Source organism: Abramis brama, assembly GCF_963993115.1.
Source record: "Abramis brama genome assembly, chromosome: 14".
Taxonomy (NCBI): Eukaryota; Metazoa; Chordata; class Actinopteri; order Cypriniformes; family Leuciscidae; genus Abramis; species Abramis brama.
Genome location: NC_139976.1, coordinates 17,828,092 through 17,847,501, shown reverse-complemented (window position 1 = coordinate 17,847,501; position 19,410 = coordinate 17,828,092). Strand labels below are relative to the sequence as shown.

At 38.9% G+C, this 19,410-nt stretch overlaps 2 protein-coding genes across 5 annotated transcripts; one reads left to right on the top strand and one right to left on the bottom strand.

Moving 5' to 3' along the window:
- The first annotated feature begins 93 nt into the window (after positions 1-93).
- On the top strand, positions 94-9,150 carry chadlb (chondroadherin-like b). The gene is made up of 8 exons (XM_084134548.1): positions 94-538; positions 1,375-1,540; positions 1,640-1,834; positions 1,919-2,220; positions 4,410-4,911; positions 5,703-6,389; positions 6,463-6,629; positions 8,481-9,150. Exons 2-8 carry the CDS (start codon positions 1,379-1,381, stop codon positions 8,731-8,733), a joined length of 2,268 nt encoding a protein of 755 aa, XP_083990674.1. The 5' UTR covers positions 94-538; positions 1,375-1,378; the 3' UTR covers positions 8,734-9,150.
- Positions 9,142-19,200, bottom strand: l3mbtl2 (L3MBTL histone methyl-lysine binding protein 2). Of its 4 annotated transcripts, none has more exons than XM_084134544.1 (19): positions 19,143-19,200; positions 18,504-18,910; positions 16,193-16,702; positions 14,793-14,943; positions 14,573-14,706; positions 14,382-14,496; positions 14,206-14,285; positions 13,925-14,042; positions 12,823-12,957; positions 12,660-12,748; positions 12,323-12,572; positions 11,212-11,288; positions 10,972-11,076; positions 10,727-10,874; positions 10,538-10,620; positions 10,196-10,430; positions 10,050-10,115; positions 9,543-9,728; positions 9,142-9,454 (listed from the first exon to the last, which is right to left on the bottom strand). In XM_084134544.1, the coding sequence occupies exons 2-19, from the start codon at positions 18,834-18,836 to the stop codon at positions 9,333-9,335; spliced, it is 2,937 nt and encodes a 978-aa protein (XP_083990670.1). In that variant the 5' UTR covers positions 18,837-18,910; positions 19,143-19,200; the 3' UTR covers positions 9,142-9,332. The 4 variants fall into 4 exon arrangements, with proteins under 4 accessions (XP_083990670.1, XP_083990671.1, XP_083990673.1 ...); XM_084134545.1 differs by having other exon boundaries at positions 17,409-18,910; positions 19,143-19,170; XM_084134547.1 differs by lacking the exon at positions 16,193-16,702 and having other exon boundaries at positions 19,152-19,198.
- Between the last annotated feature and the right edge of the window lie 210 nt (positions 19,201-19,410).

Sequence of the window (19,410 nt, the reverse complement as noted above, 5' to 3'; positions counted from 1 at the left end):
TACAGATGTCTTGTGATTATAAAGTCCTGTAGGTCAGCTCTCACTCCATTGCCCTTTTACGCCACGCCTGAGCAACACGAATGCCCCGAGTTCACTGAGCCTTGAGGACTTCGGCAAACCTGTAGGGCGATTTTCTCAGTATCTTGGTTCTGAAAGGAATATAGGTGTTGAAGCCTTTACAGGGAACCTTCTCTCCTCCAGCGGTGTATTTATGGGAGACTGAGAACAGTGCGCGTCTTTGTGTGCAGCAGAGCAGCGGTCTGAAGTCTCTTGAGACTCAACGAGCATATTTCGCATTTGAAAATCAGTTTCTCGGCTCCTTCGTCCGCGCTGCCACTTTTCTTTTTAAAGAAACTAAGTTTTTTTTAATGATTTTCTCTACATTTATTCAAGATTTTATTTTATAAGTAGACTATTGTTTATTACTGAGCGATTACTGAGGCCTATCATAACTTTTCATTTGATGGATATTAGCTAGTGAGGATTCACTCTTACCGACAAGGTGCCGAATATTTGAAGACTTTATTGCTTTTTCAGAGTAAGTTGTTGAATGTTTTGTTGTTGCAAAATATATGATTGTACATTTAAAATTAGAATTGACTTCAATTTGCTGAGACTAACAGCAGAAACATTTCTCTTCAAACTAAAATGAATCGTTCATGCCCAATAGCAAGGCAGTTAGTCACTGCGGGGTAACTTGTCACACGGAACAGTTTATTAAAATGTTTTCAACTAAGTGTAAACACTAAAACAATTATGAAACGGAACCATTAACGGAGAAGCCCAATGCGATGCATAAATATCAGATTATTGTTTTAAACAACAATTCTGATCTATAAATTGATTTAATCAAATTAATAGCATTTTAAACAACTTACCCTTGCCAAATTGTATCTATACAGTTCTACCTTTTAGTTAGTCATGTATAGCTGAGTCTTGTTTTACTGTATCCCAGTGTGTCTATTTACTTGTTTACACTTATTGTTAAAAAAATCACAAAATGACAAATTTTAGAAGATTTTTAAAATATATGTTGCTGCTAGAAAACACACCTTTGTGTGTAGACATGGCTATTATGACAGAATTTGACATTGGAGTTTGCTCCTTAAGTGCTTATTTTGACATTCAGATGCGAGGCGTTGAAGGAGTTGCATTGCTGCATCATAAATTATATGAATGCCTCCAATCCAGCCAGTTTAAACATACCAGTGGAGCTCAACACACCAAATCCACAAATTTTGCAGCATTAGCAAACTAATCCGGCAAAGTTTAAATTAATCTGGCTGAGGTTTTTCTTACAAAGTAATCTGAAAACTCAAAAAGCTAATGAATTAGTTCTTTCAGATGTTGCAAATCCCCTCTTGTTTTACACAGAAAGATGTATAGCCTTCCCACGTTGCTGGTTATAATATTGTTTGCCCTGAAGATCCATACAGTGCAGCCAGGCAAATGCCCAAAGTTCTGTATCTGTGACAACATCCAGCTCACGGTTGCTTGTGTCAACAAGAATCTCACTGAGGTTCCACCTACCATTGATGAGGTAATCTGTGCAACACCATGATCACTAGTGCCTTATTTTTGCGGCATTTCTTTAAAATGACTTGCATTGTTTTTATGCTCTGTTCTGTGTATCTCCAAGATAACAGTGAAACTGGACCTGAGAGGAAATGACCTGCAGGAGCTTCCAACAGGGGCGTTCACACACACACCTTACCTCACCCACCTGTCCCTACAGAACAGCAACATCCGAAGAGTTCGGGAAGGAGCCTTCCGCAGACTTGGCCGGCTGGTCTTTCTTAACCTGGCCAATAACAAGATTGATATCCTATACCAGGTAAAACATGATGGATTGGCCTTCGTAGCTGTAACCTGGACAATCTTTGCATGCATCTCATCATTTTCTCTCCTTACAATCCAGGAGTCATTTGATGGGCTTTCCTCACTGAAGCAGCTGATTATTGACCGAAATAGAGTGGAGGAGATCCAGCCTGGGGCTTTTTCACAGCTTGGCCTTCTCAACCTCCTCTCCCTCACTCACAACCAATTGGTGTACATTCCTAACATGGCATTCCAGGGTTTGCAGAACATCAAATGGCTACGTCTCAGTCACAATTCCCTCAATTATCTGGCTACAGAGGCGTTTGCTGGCCTCTTCACTCTTACTCGTTTGAGCCTGGATAACAATGCACTGCAGTTCTTTCCCACTGAGACAATGACACGGTGAGCTTCAAGAAACATTCTGGGTTTAATGGTTATTGCATTAGGTGTCGTGAACTAACAATGAAGTGCAATCATCTGGACTTTAGCAGGTCTTAAAATTAGGTAAATACAGCCTCAGATGAACAACAACACATGACATATTACATCGTGTCATTATTTATGTACCAAAAATAAAGCCAAAATGGAGAAGCCATGTGTGACAAACTAAGTCCCCTATGATTTTATACCTTGTGGAACCACCTTTTTTAGCAGCAATAACTTAATGTAATCATTTTCAATATGACTTTATCAGTCTCACGTCGTTGTGGAGGAATTTGTCCCACTCTTCTTTACAACGCTGCTTTAGTTCATTGAGGTTTGTGGGCATCTGTTTATGCACAGCTCTCTTAAGGTTAAAGCATTTCAATTGGGTTGAGGTCTGGGCTTTGACTGGGCCAGTGAAACACCTTGATTCTTCTCTTTTTCAGCCATTCTGTTGAAGATTTGTTGTTGTGCTTTGGATCATTGTCCTGTTGCACGGCCCAATTTCGGCCAAGCTTTAGCCGTCGGACAGATGGACTCTAATTTGACTCTAGAATACTTTGGTATACAGAGGAGTTCATGGTCGATTTAAAGACTGCAAGGTGCCCCAGTCTGTGGCTTCAAAACCAGCCCAAATCAACACCCCTCCACCACCGTGCTTGACAGTTGGTACGAGGTGTTTGTACTGATATGCTGTGTTTGGTTTTCGCCAAACGTGGCACTGTGCATTATGGCCAAACATCTCCACTTCTCATCTGTCCAAAGGACATTGTTCCAAAATTCTTTTGGTTTGTTCAGATGCAGCTTTGCAAACCTAAGCCGTGCTGCCTTGTTCTTTTTAGAGAGAAGAGGCTTTCTCCTGGTCACCCTTCTAAACAAGGCAGTCGTGGCCTAATGGTTAGAGTGTCAGACGTCAGACTTGAGCAAGGCTCCTAACTCCCATTCCCTCCCCGGGCGCCACAGCAAAATGGCTGCCCACTGTTCCGGGTGTGTGTGTCCATGGTTTGTATTGTGTGTTTGTGTGTGTGTGTGTGTTCACTACTCCTAATATGTGTGCACTAACTTAAGTGGGTTAAGTGCATAGAAAAAATTCAGAGCATGGGTTACCATACTTGGCCTTCACATGTCACATTCACTTAAACAAGCCATACTTGTTCAGTCTTTTTCTAATTGCACTGTCATGAACTTTAACATTTAACATGTTAACTGAGACCTGAAGAGTCTGATATGTAGCTCTTGGGTTTTTGCAGTATCTCTGATCAGTGCACGGTCTGGCCTTTGGGTGAATTTGCTGGGACGTCCACTCTTGGGAAGATTGGCAACTGTCTTAAATGTTCTCCACTTGTGAATAATCTTCTTCACTGTAGAATGATGGACTTCAGATTGTTTGGAAATGGCCTTGTAACCCTTCCTAGACTGATGGGCAGCAACAATTGCATCTCTAAGATCATTGCTGATGGGATTGTGTTAACACTCACCTGAATGCTTCAGACCAGTAAACTGCCAAAAACGTCTGCTTTTACAGAGTTGGTCACGCTTGCTGATGATCAGTTAAGGCATTTAATTAGATGCGCCTGACTGCTACTCACCCTCTTAACTCCTATGGAGGCACTAAGGGTGTACTTAGTTTGTCAGTAACAACTGAGCATCATTTAAACACCACAGCCTACCTAAGTATTGTTGCTGACCATGTCCATCCCTTTATGACCACAGTGTACTTACTGTATTCTGATGGCTACTTCCAGCAGGATAACGCGCAATGTCACAAAGCTCAAATCATCTAAAACGGGTTTCTTGAACATGACAATGAGTTCACTATACTGGCCTTCACAGTCACCAGATCGCAATCCACTAGAGCACCTTTAGGATGTGGTGGAATGGGAGATTTGCATCATGGATGTGCAGCTGACAAATCTGCAGCAACTGAGTGATGCTGTCATGTCACTATGGACCAATGTCTTGAGGGATGTTTCCTGCACCTTGTTGAATCTATGCCATGTAGTACGTGGTTTTGACCCCCTTTTGCTTTCAGAACTGCTATAATTCTTCGTACACACACACACACACACATATATATATATATAATCAGTTTTACAAAAACTTATTTTAAAAGCAGAGCATTATTTCTTGCTCTCATTTTACTCATTATTTTCGTTCCTTCTCTCCAGACTTCCAGAAGTAACTCGCTTAGAGCTAAGCTACAACCCCATGACCTACCTTGGAGAGGAGTCTGTATCTATTCCCAAGCTCACTCACCTCCTCCTGGATCACAACTCCCTGCAAGATTTTTCAAATGCAGCTATCCTGCTCTCTCCCCGTCTCACTCATCTGGACCTAAGCCATAACCAGCTGCGCGTCCTGCAGCCAATGGCCCCCGGCTCTCCCAAACTGACTCGCATCAACCTGGCAGGCAACCCCATCTACTGCAGCTGCTATATGCGGCCTCTGCGCGAGTGGGCGATACGGGAGCGCGTTCGCCTGGGTGGTACATGTGGAGGTCCTGCACATCTGTCCGATGAGAATCTGGAAGCGGTACAGCCAGTTGATTTGCGATGTCAGAGCCAGGAGGCAATGTTGAGGGCTGAGCTGGAGGAGCAGAGAAGACTGCCTACACTGCCCACAACCCCACCCCCAGATAAAGTCAAATGCCCAGCCAACTGTGAATGTGAGGTGAGCGAAAACTTACTGTGGTTAATGCAAAAATATTACAGAGTGACTAAAAGGTCTTTAGGTCAGTGACATGACGCTCTTTCCCCCCCCAATTATTCCCCCAAAATACTTTAAAAATGCAATTCACATATTCAGTGACTTGACTGCACCTCTTTTATGATGTATGTTTTTAAATTCTGAATTAAAATTCATTTTGATATTTTTTTGGGGGGCATAAAATCAAAAATTTCTGGCTGATACAACTGTCCTGAAATCACAATGAAGAAAAAAACCTAATTAAAAGAATCAAATTCTTGAAAGAAAAATGTTATAGTAGGAAGGAAGCATCTATATAGCGCTTTTATTTTGTACTGTTGTAGGATGAAGGTAAGAAAGATATGTCATCACTTACTGCTGGTTACAACACATGACATTTTTGAGTAATTAAACTTTTTTTTTATATAAAAAAATGTAATTAAAAATGTCTATCTTAAACACTAGTATTCAGGGGTATTATAAAACATTTTTATTATTTGAAATAAAATAAACAAACTTAAATAAAATACAAAAACTTATTTTATATATCATTTCCCTTTATTTTAGGTTGAAGTACTAAAATAACTAAAACTAAAAGCTGAAACTTTATGTAGACATCCAAAAAAAAAAAAAAAAAACTTTAAAAATTAAAATACAAATGTGAAAATAAATAAAATAAAATCTAATTCAAAATATTAACAACTACTATAATAGTCTAACAGTGATTCTGAAATAACACTGACACACATTGTCATTGACCCACATACATTTTGCAGGCTGAAAACCACCACTCTTCTTGCGAAAACAAAGGCCACACCAAGATCCCTCGTGGTTTTTCACCAAACACACGCTTGCTGGACTTGCGGGGCAACCATTTCCACTACATCCCAGCGAACAGTTTCCCAGGCGTTGCAGAAGTGGTTTCCCTTCATTTGCAACGCTGCAAGATCCATGAGGTAGAAGATGGGGCTTTCAATGGTATGAAGAGTCTAGTCTATCTCTACCTCTCAGAAAATGAGCTTACTTCATTGAGTCCCGAGGCGTTTAAGGGGTTGCCCCGCCTCACTTACCTCCATCTGGAAAAGAATCGTTTCACCCAGTTCCCCAAAGGAGCATTCAAGCTGTTGCCTGGTCTGCTGGCTCTCCACATGGAGGACAATGATATTGCTAAACTGGAAGCAGGACTCCTGACCGGCGCAAAGAAACTGAGGGGCCTCTATCTCACTTCCAACGCCATCACAGCGATTGCTCCTAGGGCCTTTGATCCTGCACCTGACTTGGATACTCTTCATCTAGGCAGCAACAAACTGAAGGAGGTTCCAAGTGAGGCCTTTTCTAAAGCCAGCAGCCTAGCAGAGCTTAATCTCTCTCGTAACCCTATTCGCTGGATCGGAGCAGGAGGTTTTCAGTCAATCGCTGCCACACTTAAACATCTTTACCTTAATCATATGGGTTTAGAAAAGGTAAGGACAAAACCATTTCTAATGCTACAGCAAGAATGCCAAACTCGGTTTAAATCTCTCTTTCCTTTTGAAGGTATCTAAAGATTCTCTGGCAGGACTGGGGTCTGGTCTGCGGAGTCTGTTTCTTGAAGGGAACCAGCTTGAGGAGCTGCCGAACTTGAGTCCACTCACAGGACTCGAGGTCATAAACTTGGCAGAGAATCCACTGCTCTGTGATTGTCCACTGCTGCCTCTTCGCAAGTGAGTTTTGCTTGGTAAATGTACACTACCGTTCAAAATTAAGGGGTCACTGAGGACCTTTAATTAACAAAGATGCATTTTAGTGATCAAAAGTGATACATTAAATGTCATAATTATCATGTATCAAGAATATTAAAGCAGCACAACTGTTTTCAACATTGATAAGAAATGTTTCTTACCAAATTTTGTAGGATCTTGAGACACCTAAGACTGAAATAATGGCTGCTGAAAATTCAGCTTTGCCATCAAAGGAATAAATTACATTTGAAAATATATTAAAATAGGTTGTTTTTTTTAAATTGTAATAATATTTTACAATTAGTTTTTACTGTATTTATAAATATTTGTCATCTTGCCTGTCCTGTGATTTAAGGCCCCAAAATACTCAAAGCAAAATCCTTTTTTATTCTTTGCTTATAAAGTTTGCAATACCTTTTCAGCAATATACTGTTGGCGAACATCCCGACACCACACACACTGCTGAGAACGGCATCTGGATGAATATGTAAATATGTGCTTCAAGCACTTCTCTCAAAAACACAAAAAAGACAGATGAGAAAACAGCGGTTAAGAAAGCATCTGATTGTAGCTATGTGGATGTTTGCCTATTATGTAATCGCCATGAACCAAATGGTAGTTTGAAGGTTTTTACCAGCCAGAGCAAAGTTTGCTTTGGCAAGCTGTTTCTGACTCCCAAAACAAACTCCAAACAAACTTTGTTTTAGCCTGATTTTTTTTCTTTGAAATGTCATCACACCAGTTCTTTCTTCGAGGACACTACCAGTCAAAAGTTTTGGATCTGTAAGATTTTTAATGTTTTTAAAAGAAGTCTCTTCTGCTCACCAAGGCTGCATTTATTTGATAAGATAAAAAAAAACAACGACAGTAATATTGTTAAATATTATTACAATTTAAAATGACTGTTTTCTATTTTAATATATTTTCAAATATATTTTATTCCTGTGATCAAAGCTGAATTTTCAGCATCATTACTCCGGTCTTCAGCGTCACATGATCCTTCAGAAATCATTCTAATAATTATACGGATTTGATGCTCAAAAATGATCAATTTTCAGGATTCTTTGATGAATAGAAAGTTCAAAAGAACAGCATTTATTTGAAATAGAATCTTTTGTAACATTATAAATGTCTTTATTGTAACTTTTGATCAATTTAATTCATCGTTGATAAATAAAAGTATTGATTTCTTTTATTTCCCCCAAAAGATAAAATTAAAATTATTACTGACCCCAGACTTTTAAACGGTAGTGTTTAATGTTACAAAAGCTTTCTGTTTCAGATAAATGCTTTTGAGCTATATAAATATATTAAAATAGGTTGTATTTTACAATTAGTTTTTACTGTATTTATAAATATGTCATCTATATAAATAAAATGTAATATAATATAAAGTGTAATATAAAGTTTGCAATACCTTTTCAGCAATATACTGTTGGTGATAAATTCATCAAAGAATCCTGAAATAAAAATGTAAATGACTTTTCAACATTGATAATGTGAACATGAAATGTTCCTTGAGCATCAAATCATGAAATTAGAATGATTTCTGAAGGATCATGTGACACTCAAGACTAGAGTAATGATGCTGAAAAGTCAGCTTTGGTCACAGGAATAAATGACACTTTACTTCACATAGAAAACAGCTATTTTAAATAGTAATATTTCAAAATATTACTGTTTTTGCAAATAAATGCAGCCTTGGTGAGCAAAGAGACTAATTTTAAAAACATTAAAAATCTTTTCAATCCAAAAATTTTGACTGGTAGTGTATATCAGGCCTTTACTTCAATATGATACATATGACCCTTCTATTGTTCCTTCTGCTTCTAGGTGGATTGAGCAGGTGAATCTGAAAGTCAGAGCCACCTGTGGCCACCCTCCAGAACTCAGAGGTCAAAGGGTCAAAGACGTCCATATTTTTAAGAGCTGCCCAGGGGAAAAGCCTCCTACTCAGCACCCCAAACCAACTAAAGCCACAAAGACTGAATCTGCTCTAATCAGTCCTCCAAAAGTCATTAAGATAGTTAGAGCCAAAGGCAAAAGTGTAAAACCTAAAACAGTGCAGAAAAGGAAGTCAGTGTGATCCTGCTGTATTTACACTGCGGTTATTGATTTAGATAAACAAAACCCTAACCCTATTTTAAACTACGTTTACATCAGTGAGGGTGCTAGTTTATTTATGACTGTTTAAGAGTGTACAATTAACCTGCTTAATGCACAGTTTTAGTTTACAAGCGATGTACTATGCTGGTCAATAAAAATTATAATATTAATGAATACTTTTTTAAAACCTGATCTACCGTGTGTTAAAAAATGTCTGTTTTCAACATTTATGATGAATCTTTAAAGGCTTATGAGCAGGTATAGAACAAATTAAAATTTGTCATTTTAATTCAGTATCTTCCATATTATGCAATGATTCCATATTGCAAGCATCTACATTACTCTGTAAGCTTCAATTCTATTACGAAAAATGAATTAAAGTCAGAAAATGCCTTAACTCAACTTATGTCATTTTAATACAAGATTGCAAAAATTGTGCACTGTATGAAAATAACAATATCGCTCAACTATACCTGTTGTTTTACACTAACAGTTTGGTTAATTAAATAACTACCAGTGTTATTTAATTAAAGAAACAAAAAAATAAAGTAGTGATCACTGGGAACTACAGGTGGTGGGTTAAACCGAGACGTCTTCCTGTTTGAAGATTGTTAAGGCCGCTGGGTTGGCGCTTTCTTTGCTTTGTTCACTGGATAATATGGGGGTTTCCATTTCCTCCACCTTCACTTTTACTGCAATAACTGTTAGAGAGAGAGACAGGGAAGCCATGTCAGTACTATATTTTAAAAAATAAATGCATTTTATATTTTAAGAAGAAATGCTACATACTTTCGTCCTCAGGTTCAGCCTTTATTTGTAAGATGGGAGCTGTGACGGAGGGTTTGCCTGCCTCTCGTGGTTGATTTGTGACGTTTGGTGCCTCTTGTGGTTGATTCGTCTCTGGATTCTCATTACCCTGAGTAGGCTGGGTTTTAGATGTGCATTTATTTGTGTTTTTCTTTACAAATCTTCGTCCTACAGTGACAAATACAGAATAGTAAGAGAATGAAGGAAAGATAATGACAACACAATGCAAATCTATTCAAGGGGAATTTTATGAAAGTAACCATCATGTGTTTATCGGTTACACTTTATTTTAAGGTGTCATTGTTAAGTACTGAGTAATATTAAGGATTAGGATTTGGTTGAGGGTTAGTTGCATGTAATTATGCATAATTTATAGTTATCACTATGTATATGTAACAAGGACACTGTTACCTGTTTATCATTCAAAATTGAATATTTAATATTTATTCTTTAAAGAAGAAACTAAGAATATAATGAAATAAAACATACTCCTTTTCCCCATAAAAGGTTTTGCCTTTTTGCTTGTGTTCGAGCGTTCCTGACCCTGAGGTGGTTCTACACAGAGAGCACAATATAACATGAAAACCAAATTTTGGAGTGCATATATGAATACTGTGAGAATTACAATAATCGACCTGGTCCGATGGGTGGCTGCAGCTGGTAGCCAGTGATTTCACACCAGCCCACGGGATAAATTTCAGGAGACTGACAGTCTACCCACTGATCAAACTCAGGCTCCCAGCCATCAAAGTGGAGAAGGAGAAGTCGGCCTACGCAGCGCCTAACAGTGGCCACACACACCAGCCGGGGCTCCATGAGGTCCACTGCCTCTAGCTTCATACCTGGGGTAAAGCCGTGGCCTACATCATCCTGGGAAAGACGTATGAGGAAGGGACCACAAGACCAGCTTAAAAAACACAACCCACAGATGCAGTAACACATTTTATGTGGCTCAATTGTCAAAATAAAAGGTTTACCGTGTTGAAAAGTCTTCGTGGAGCAGCTAGAGTTCCTGTTTCTTCTAAATATTTTGCCCATGTGAAAGTAGCATGATCATAGCCTGATGAGAAAGTAGACACTATCAACAAACACTGTATGAAATTGAAAATATAGGCTCTTTAGCTTAAATTTTGATTTTTGTTGGAATAATCGGTTGAGCACATTACCAGGAGGTAGAGTAAGAGGGATGTCGTTGCTCTCGCAATATCCAACAGGTAAAATGGCATGTGAGCCGGCATGGTAGCAAAACCAGTCAGAACCGTCACCGATCTCGACACCATCAATGCCTACCATGATGTATCCATCCAGCAACACCTGAGCGATAAGACAAGCCAGGTCAGTGCAATTACTTTCAACAAGGTAATGTGCAATATTCATTTAAAGTCATAAATAAATAGTGGCTGTGTCGTACCTTACGGACTGATGCAACGCAGATGTTCCCAAGGTTCAGAGGATCAACTGCTTCAAGTTTCATGCCTTCCTCAAAAAACGTATTTCCCAAATAAACGGTCCTCAACTGTTTGCATACAGCAAGGAATTAAACATACTAGATTACATGACAAGATTTTTAAACTAACATTAACACAAAATATGTTTTCAAAATATGAAAAATATTTTTTTTTAAGAATATTTTAGTTCATGAAATACTAACCTTCTTAAACTGATCTGGCACACTGTTTTGAAGGACTTTACGAAATGCTGGATGGCTACCCATGTTGACATTCACATCTGTGACAGAAAAACCATAAATGACATCATTACAAATAACCTAACGACAAAAATACAGAGTGAAGAATATGGAAAAACAAAAGGTATTTTATTCGCTATTTTATCTCACACAGTTGTTTAGATTTGTTCCACATTTTTTCTTTTTTGGGCCTCCATACAAAAATAATATATATATTTTTAAATCCCAACACTAAATCCCTATTTTTTTGGAGCCCAACACGCAGGGATGGGCAGTATGTATGATACATGCATTTCAAATACGTATTTCAAATATAAAATAGTATTTTGTAATTTGTATTTGATAGGGTTGATGAAAATGGCTTCATATTTTGTATCAAAATACTTTAGTGTTTTGTATTTTTAAAACACTTTGTAAGAAGTCTACATGATGACATCATAAAAATACGGCCTCTGATTGGTGCCTACTCAGTAGATTGCCCAGACCTGTTGAGATAAGAACAGAAAATGTATCCATATGGAGGAAGGTGGTCAAGGTAAGAAACGTGCAGGCTGCCAGTTTTCCATAAATGTTTTGCATAAACTGCAAAATAATGCAATAAATTAAACACCAAGTAACTAAATAAGGATACAATTATGTCTCATTGTTAGACATTAAACTGTTGGTTACTTTAAAACTAACCTTCATCTGGGAGATTACAGGGATTTATGTGAATATTTGATCTGTTAACTGGTTGTCAGATTTATTGCATGACTTGGGCAGAGAAAAGCTGTTGCTATCAAACATTGTTAATCAACTGAGTCAGTGTAGTGGTGAAGGGATAGATCAAATAGGCCAATTGATAGAAGATTTGAGAAGAAATTTCATGCTCCCTTGTAAAAGTATTTTTTTTGTTTTTTTAAAATACAAAAATACAGTAGTACATGAAAAAAAAATTCCCTCCCCACGTCCTGTGCGAAGCTCTGTATTCTTCAACTCATGTAAAGCTTTCAGACTCGTCATGTTTGTACTGACATTTTGTCTATCTGTGGGTTTCTAGGCTTGACTCAATCCATAAATGCCAGTTTCTTCTCACCTGTTTCTTTGATTGAGTGCCCCACTCTTTCAGACCAGCCTACAGGGTGTACTAGAGGACTCTGCGTGTGACACCAGAAATCTGAGAGCACCTCGCCCGAGGGTCCCAGTCCCCCATCCTCATACAGCAGTCTGAGTCGCCCTCCTATGACAGTATCCACCACTGCCAAACGGGTACGGCTCACCTGCGAGCGATCGACCACCTCCACACGAACCCCCTGTCTGAACGGACACCTCAAACTGTCTGCCATCTGAAAAACACAGACGGAAGACAGTTATGCAGCAATTAAAGAAAATCAGATGGCATCAATGGATTACAAATTTTTCATTGCCTTCACCTTGACATGAAAGTCAACAGGAAGTGTGTGTGCTCCAACTAGTCTCTCCATCAGGTAGGATTTCCAGTCTTTAATATGCTGTTGGACCTCTGTAGGACAAAATGGTCAAGATTTAGCATTTTTATGGCATTTATACCTAATGACCTACGGTGTAAACATTCACCTTTAGGAGGGACCAGAAGCTTGCTATTCACTGCACACCAGCCTATAGGATGAACATCAGCCGTGCCTATGTTACACCACAGATCATGGCTGTCATCATCCTCAAAACCCTCAAAGCGCAGAAGAGCCTTATAGCCTGAGAGAAACACATCACATCATACAAAATATATGACAAAGAATGAGTCAATTTATCACACAACATCACATTAGTCCCCATAATCTAATGTTTTATTAAAATAACATTTATTAAATTTCAAACTACTCTGTAAATGTGTAACTATTAAAACCTCTTGGTTTCAATTTACCAATAACTTCCAAAAACCTGTCCAGAGTTTATGAATCACAGTACACTATATTTTTTGTTTATAATTAGAAAGAGTATTGTATTGTTTAATGAGTATCGTTTCTTTATTGTTTTTGTTTCTTCATTTGTGGTTACCAGTCTGTTAAACTCGTTACATTCTATTCAGACTGCAACTAAAGACTTGGGTAAAATAAAATATTAAGTATAAATATAATATTCATCTTTTCACACTGAGGACAACTGAGGGACTCATACTCAACTATTACAAAAGATGAAAAAAATTCACTGATGCTCCAGAAGGAAACACAATGCATTCATTTTGAACAGGATGAAGATTTTTTGTTCTGATTTATGTCAAGATGGAGAGACTCAAGAAGAAGTGACAACATGTAGACAACATTTCTAAATGGTTAGCGGATGAATTTATGTAGCTTGTGTAGTGATCTTCTAGTCATTGATTAGCATATTCTGTCATGATAATCTATAACTCGAGTTCCCGGGGGCGGGGTTTATGATGTCACTAACCCGGGAGGAATGTCGTGTAGTCCTTACCAGCCGTTTGTTGTAGTCCTTAAAAAGTGATTTCTTTATAAGAAATTATCTCCCTTTGCTTTGAACTTTGAGCACCATAACCTTTCAGATGTTGTTTATGCTCAAACAGCAACATTACACACTAACTAAAGTTAAAAAAGTGAAATCATAATCAACCACCCCTTTAATATAAATAAAAATAATAAAATATAATATTTATTTGACGTAGTATTCAGCTGTGGTGGAGGAAACAAAAGAGTTTATATACCTGTCAGCTGTACAACAGTGGCGATCCAGTACACCTTACTAGGCAAGGCTGTATGGGTGTTCAAAACCTCCACTTTTAACCCCACATAGATGTCGTCCCATTGAGCGCAGAGTGGTGCCTGTGAAATGGGCAATAATGTATTGACCATTATAATGCAATAAGTATAATGTGAAGGAAATTTACACATATAGGTAATATATCATGGTTTACTACATCTATCACATTTATCTATCACAGGTACATTTCCGGAAGGAGAAGTTCGGTGGATAGAAATCACTCACATGTCTGAAGCAGGATACAGGAGCAGCGAGGAGGCCACTTTTCTCAAGGTAACTACCCCAGTCAAATCCAGCCAAAGTAGCTTGGAAGAAGACAGGGCAATATGAACATTAAAACAGTCAAAATGACATTTGTAGAGCTCACTGTAGTAAAAAACAAGGGGTTTGTGTGTTCTTACCATCTTGTCCAATTGCTCTGCTCTCCTGATGCTGCTCATTGGCCTTTGACTGCGGAGCCTCAGTCTGTGATTTCAGACCCAGTTTGTGTGATGACTTCCTTATGGGCGGCCTTCCCTAAATACAAAGACACAAAACATTTTTATTACTGTTTGAATAAATATGTATATAATTCTATTCCAGAAAATCCCACCTGGAGCCGTGCAAGAATTGAGGCTTTTCTGGAGTTAGATGAGTATGAACGCGAGCAGGACAAACTGCAGAAGCGCTTGGACTTGGAGAAGAAGGTGTTTGTAGTGCCACTGGCTCCACACATTTCACATTTAACTGCAGAGACATGACATTGAGTGGGGTTTACATACACTTTTCCATGTACTTGTGTGAGTTCATTAATATAGGGGTTTCTGAATCACCTATTCCATCATTTTCTGCCGGAGAAGAAAGTGTCACATGATTATTTACACCGTCATCGCTGGAATTTGGCTGATTGTGGTCTGCTCCATCAAATATTTGCTCTTCTCCATCGTTCTGATTGTCATTCATAAATGTCTCGTCCTGTTCATCCTTTTGAAAGAGCAAAGTTATTTATTCATTAATCAAAATGTGTTAAAAATGTTATACATGGCAATGGCAACACTATCAACACTGAAATGAATCTGCAGCAGTCAGGTGGTACAGGTCAGTACTCTTTAAGTTGTTTTTTGTTCATTATTATTGTAAAGTTATTTGCTTTGAGACATGAGGTAGTTTAAAGCCATCTCTCATGAGTGCTCCCTGATGTACGTGTTCATGTGTTTTGATGCTTTCAAAGCTAGCCTGATATTGCTAGCCTCTCTGAAAATTACCTAACCTACCCTTAAAGCGTAACTCTCGCCAAAATGCAACCTAGGGTCTTTTTGTGAATCTTTCGTTTAAAAGCATAATTAGGATGGAAACGCCACTTTTAAGATTGACCGTATTTCCAGTAGCAGTATTAACATTAAGTGACATGGCATCTGACGCACAGAAGCACATGTCACTATGCGTATTGGCACATCCGGTCTTTATTGTTATGTGCCAGTGGATAGTGCCATGTGTCACTGACATTATCGCGACACACTGACACTGACATGACACCTGACTGACACGAGTCGCGGACCATGTCACCGTATGCTGTGACACCTCCAGTAGTGACTGACAGATTAATCGAACACCTATACTGATGTAATTGTGACACAAAATCCTAAATAAATAGCCTAGTTTTGTGATATTTTTAAATATCAATTAAACACATTAAAGTCAGTAATATTTTTTCAAACGTGTTATTTGTGTCACGTCTGTATTTGATTGGTATGTGCTGTGCCACCGAATGTTTTGTAATACCAGTGCTACTTTATGTTGCTTATCTCGCAAAGTCACAAACTGCCCATTCCTAGGGAAGACACAAAATAAATCTATCATGCGCGCCACCGCGTCTCTCATACACAGTTTGAAAGCAGCTGAAATCACACTAACAATTATCTTGTGGGTGTCGCTGATGGATATTTCTTATATTGGATAGCATCCTCGATGTCGGATTAATTTAGCAAGGTGATCTACGGTGAAGGTGAACATCACGATAACAACTAAAGGGTGAGTAGAACTTTTTACAGGACCCGCTGTGGTCACATTTATGCCACAGTCATTTTGCAAACAGGTTATTCTGTCCTTGATGGCATCGGAGGTGTTATATTCGCTTGTTAGACAGATCACAATTTTTTAATTTTGATTAGCCTAACCTAACCCTAACTAGTTTTTGACTTAATTTAGCATCATGGATAACAGCTAAACCTACCTCTCTGTCCTCCGCCTGCCTTATGCCTTTTAGCGCTCTTTTCCTGCGGGTAACAGTGCTAGGGGTGATGGTGCCCTGTGTCGGTCTGTCGGTTTGCCCTTCACTGTAGCCAGAAAAGTCAAAGACAGAAGGTATTGCCTCAGGCTTGAGTCTGTTCGACTTGGTCTTGATCAGTCTACCACTCGAATCAAAAGTGCAGCTCTCCTCATAGTCTGATGTTTGGAAGTGGGCACTACAGACCCTAAACCCAGGGGCTGTAGGAGGGCTAGCCCGTTTTAAGGCTGTTAGCCAAGATTGTAGGGCTGCCTTTCTCCGTAGAGGTAACCGATGGTAATGGATGTTTAGGCCCGCTGCTTTTGTCCTGTACAATTCATGGTGGCAGCCGGGGACAATGCAATAAGACCCCCCTCTCGATCTGTTGTGCTCTTCAGATGCCATTTTGCTGGAGCTGTCAAGGTAGTCTATCATGCCAGTGACGTCACGACCGTTGAAGCTCAAGATGGCTGCGCCCTAGTAACAAAACAACAAACTAACATCACTGTTTTCCCCCCTTGTAACTACTTCAACAGTTTTAAGTGTCCTACCACAAATAACAATGATAACACATCTGTTATATCACCTTTACTTCCTATTTCGTTTCAGTTCCACTCTATTGTTAATACCGCCTCTCCGTATTTTCGTTTTTGGTCAAATTGCCTTTTGAATGGGAGTGCTAGGGGCACTACTATGATAGCATCAAAATCGCAATTTTTAAAACACTAAGAAGGCTCGACACAACATGAAACTTTGCTTGAAGTATCACCAGGGGCTCTACACATTATTTGTGTACACAGAGTTGACTAAAAAGAAAGGTTTTGAGCAACTCACTGTAGCTGTTGTTCTTGTTTTCGGCCGCTGGCATTTTGTCAGTCAAAAATAGTCTATCTCTGAATGCGAGATCCATAGGACCTCCATAGGAGGAAATGTCACGAAGTTGTAATTTCAATGAAAAGCATGATGTATTTTTGGGTAATCAAAATTACATTACTACTGTCCTTTATTGACATCATGGGAATCTTGGTCAGCCGTGCAAGATTGATGGGCTCAGCATGAGCAATAATAAGCACAACCATATCCTATCCCCCACCCATTTCAACATGGCTCCTATTGTAACACGTCCAGGTTAGGCTACCTGTGCAACTCACAAGACCCCCAAAAGTAACCAAAAGTGCATTACCTCCACTCTTTCTGCAGCAACTTGTAGGCCTACAGCTCTTGGAATAGCATTTTCCCTCAAAAACGATTTCTTTGGTATTCCTTTTGTTGTAGGCACCTTGAAGTCGCCATCGTCAAAGTGGTCACTACAGACTCTGAAGTCCTTCTGTCTTAGCGTCTCGGTCGCCGTGTTGATGTCTACTTGCAAAACAAGCAGCCACCTATTTAGTATATCCCTTGTGCACCGAAACGGCAGTCGGTGAAACGTTTCTGGGATGTTTCTTTTCATCTTCTTCTCACACCCAGGAAAAGCACAAAAACGAACCATCTTGATTTACGCTAAAAGGAAAGCCTGTCTCTTGCAAGACTCCTGCATTCTTACTCACTCACGTAATACGGCAACAAAGTTTCACGCGAGAGTTTACGTCAGCTAAGATTGCATATTTAGATATATTGAATGAAACCCCTTGTTTATTATTAATATTTGAATAGATATTGCATGAGCTAAGTGGCTAAGTTATCATGCTTTTCATTGAAATTACAACTTCCTGACATTTCCTCCTATGGAGTCAGTTCATTCCCATTCGGAATTTCGAATCGCATTTCGAAAACGAAAATACGGTCAATCTTAAAAGTGGCATTCCCATCCTAATTATGCTTTTAAACGAAAGTTTGTCTCGGGTTGATTCACAAAAATACCCTAGGTTGCATTTAGGCGAGAGTTACGCTTTAAGCAAATGCCCTCATTGAAAAGCCATTGCTGTCTCAGAAAAACATCAAAGACATGACGTTTTTGGCAGAATAAGTTTATCCACACAGCTTTTAAAACATTTAAAGAAAACAAAGGGAAAGGCTATCTTGTACTAAATTACTTTATCTACAGTATTTGTGCAATTCTTGCTAACTTCCTGACCAGTGATTTATGGGTAAAATGTTTGCCCAGGAGTGTACATTTCAAAATCTATAGTTATTTAATATTGTAATAATATTTCACAATATTATTGTTTTTACTGTATTTTTGATCAAATAAATTCAGCCATGGTGAAAATCTTGATTATTCTAAAATGTTGACCTAGTACTCATGTCTCCCAGCCTCACGCTTTTTCAAGACACTCACTGATGCAAACTGTTGAGGTTCAGTGGTCACTCTGGGTTTCCTTCTCGTACTGCATGGTGGTCGGATAAAAACAGTCGGGACAGCTCCCTCCTTCAGTCTCAGCCCTTTAAATCCCATTGTCTTTGCAACGGAATAAGACTTCGGATCAAAGCAGTCCCTGCTGAAGTGCTCAGAGCATAAATGGGAGTACGTCTTGGCGACCCAAGTTTTGCGGGTCTTCTGGACCTGTTTCTCCCATTTGCGGAACTCCACTGGGTCTTTGGGAAATCTGAACATTGAGACATTCTGCCCGCTGAACTTCCCACAGCCATAAGCAACGCATTTGTTGGGCATTTGTAATTTTTTATTATTATATGAGGTCCTCGGCGTCTTCGGGAATGCAGTCTGCAGCAGGCTCCAAAAGTTGACTGCGAATAACGTTTAAGAAGCAATAAACTACTTGAATATTTCCACCAAATAATAACATTATACCACATGGTTTACTGTTACTCGCACTCATAAATGGTGCAAGCATATAAACAAAGCTTTGAAGAACATTAACTTAGAGAGTTCTGTATAAATGGTAAATATGACTAATACAGACGAAGATTCAAAGCAATTATATGAACATTGCTGTGTGCAAAAGAAAGCATTTCTTACCTTCTTTACCTCTTAGAAAATCCAGTGTACAGTGGTTTGCTCATCGTGAACAGCGCATTAGCGCCATCATCCGGACTGGAGAACTAGATATTATATTCCAAAATGGCTTTATTATACGTCTGATTTTATACGCTGGTTGTTTGTTATATGATGTGATTAGTAGAACGCTTAACCACACAGTGAACAATTTCTATATATTTACTGTGCGTTTTCAAGTTTATAATATTGAAATATACATCTAAACACGTGATGCTAATATATGGTTCCA

Coding starts and splice junctions, on each gene's coding strand:
- chadlb (XM_084134548.1), top strand. CDS start 1,379: ATGTATAGCCTTCCCACGTTGCTGGTTATAATATTGTTTGCCCTGAAG. Junction 1,835..1,918: donor AGATTGATATCCTATACCAG/GTAAAACATGAT, acceptor CTTACAATCCAG/GAGTCATTTGATGGGCTTTC. Junction 4,912..5,702: donor CAGCCAACTGTGAATGTGAG/GTGAGCGAAAAC, acceptor TACATTTTGCAG/GCTGAAAACCACCACTCTTC.
- l3mbtl2 (XM_084134544.1), bottom strand. CDS start 18,836: ATGCCCAACAAATGCGTTGCTTATGGCTGTGGGAAGTTCAGCGGGCAG. Junction 16,703..18,503: donor AACCTCAACAGTTTGCATCA/GTGAGTGTCTTG, acceptor TTTTGTTACTAG/GGCGCAGCCATCTTGAGCTT. Junction 11,289..12,322: donor GCACTCAATCAAAGAAACAG/GTGAGAAGAAAC, acceptor TTTCTGTCACAG/ATGTGAATGTCAACATGGGT.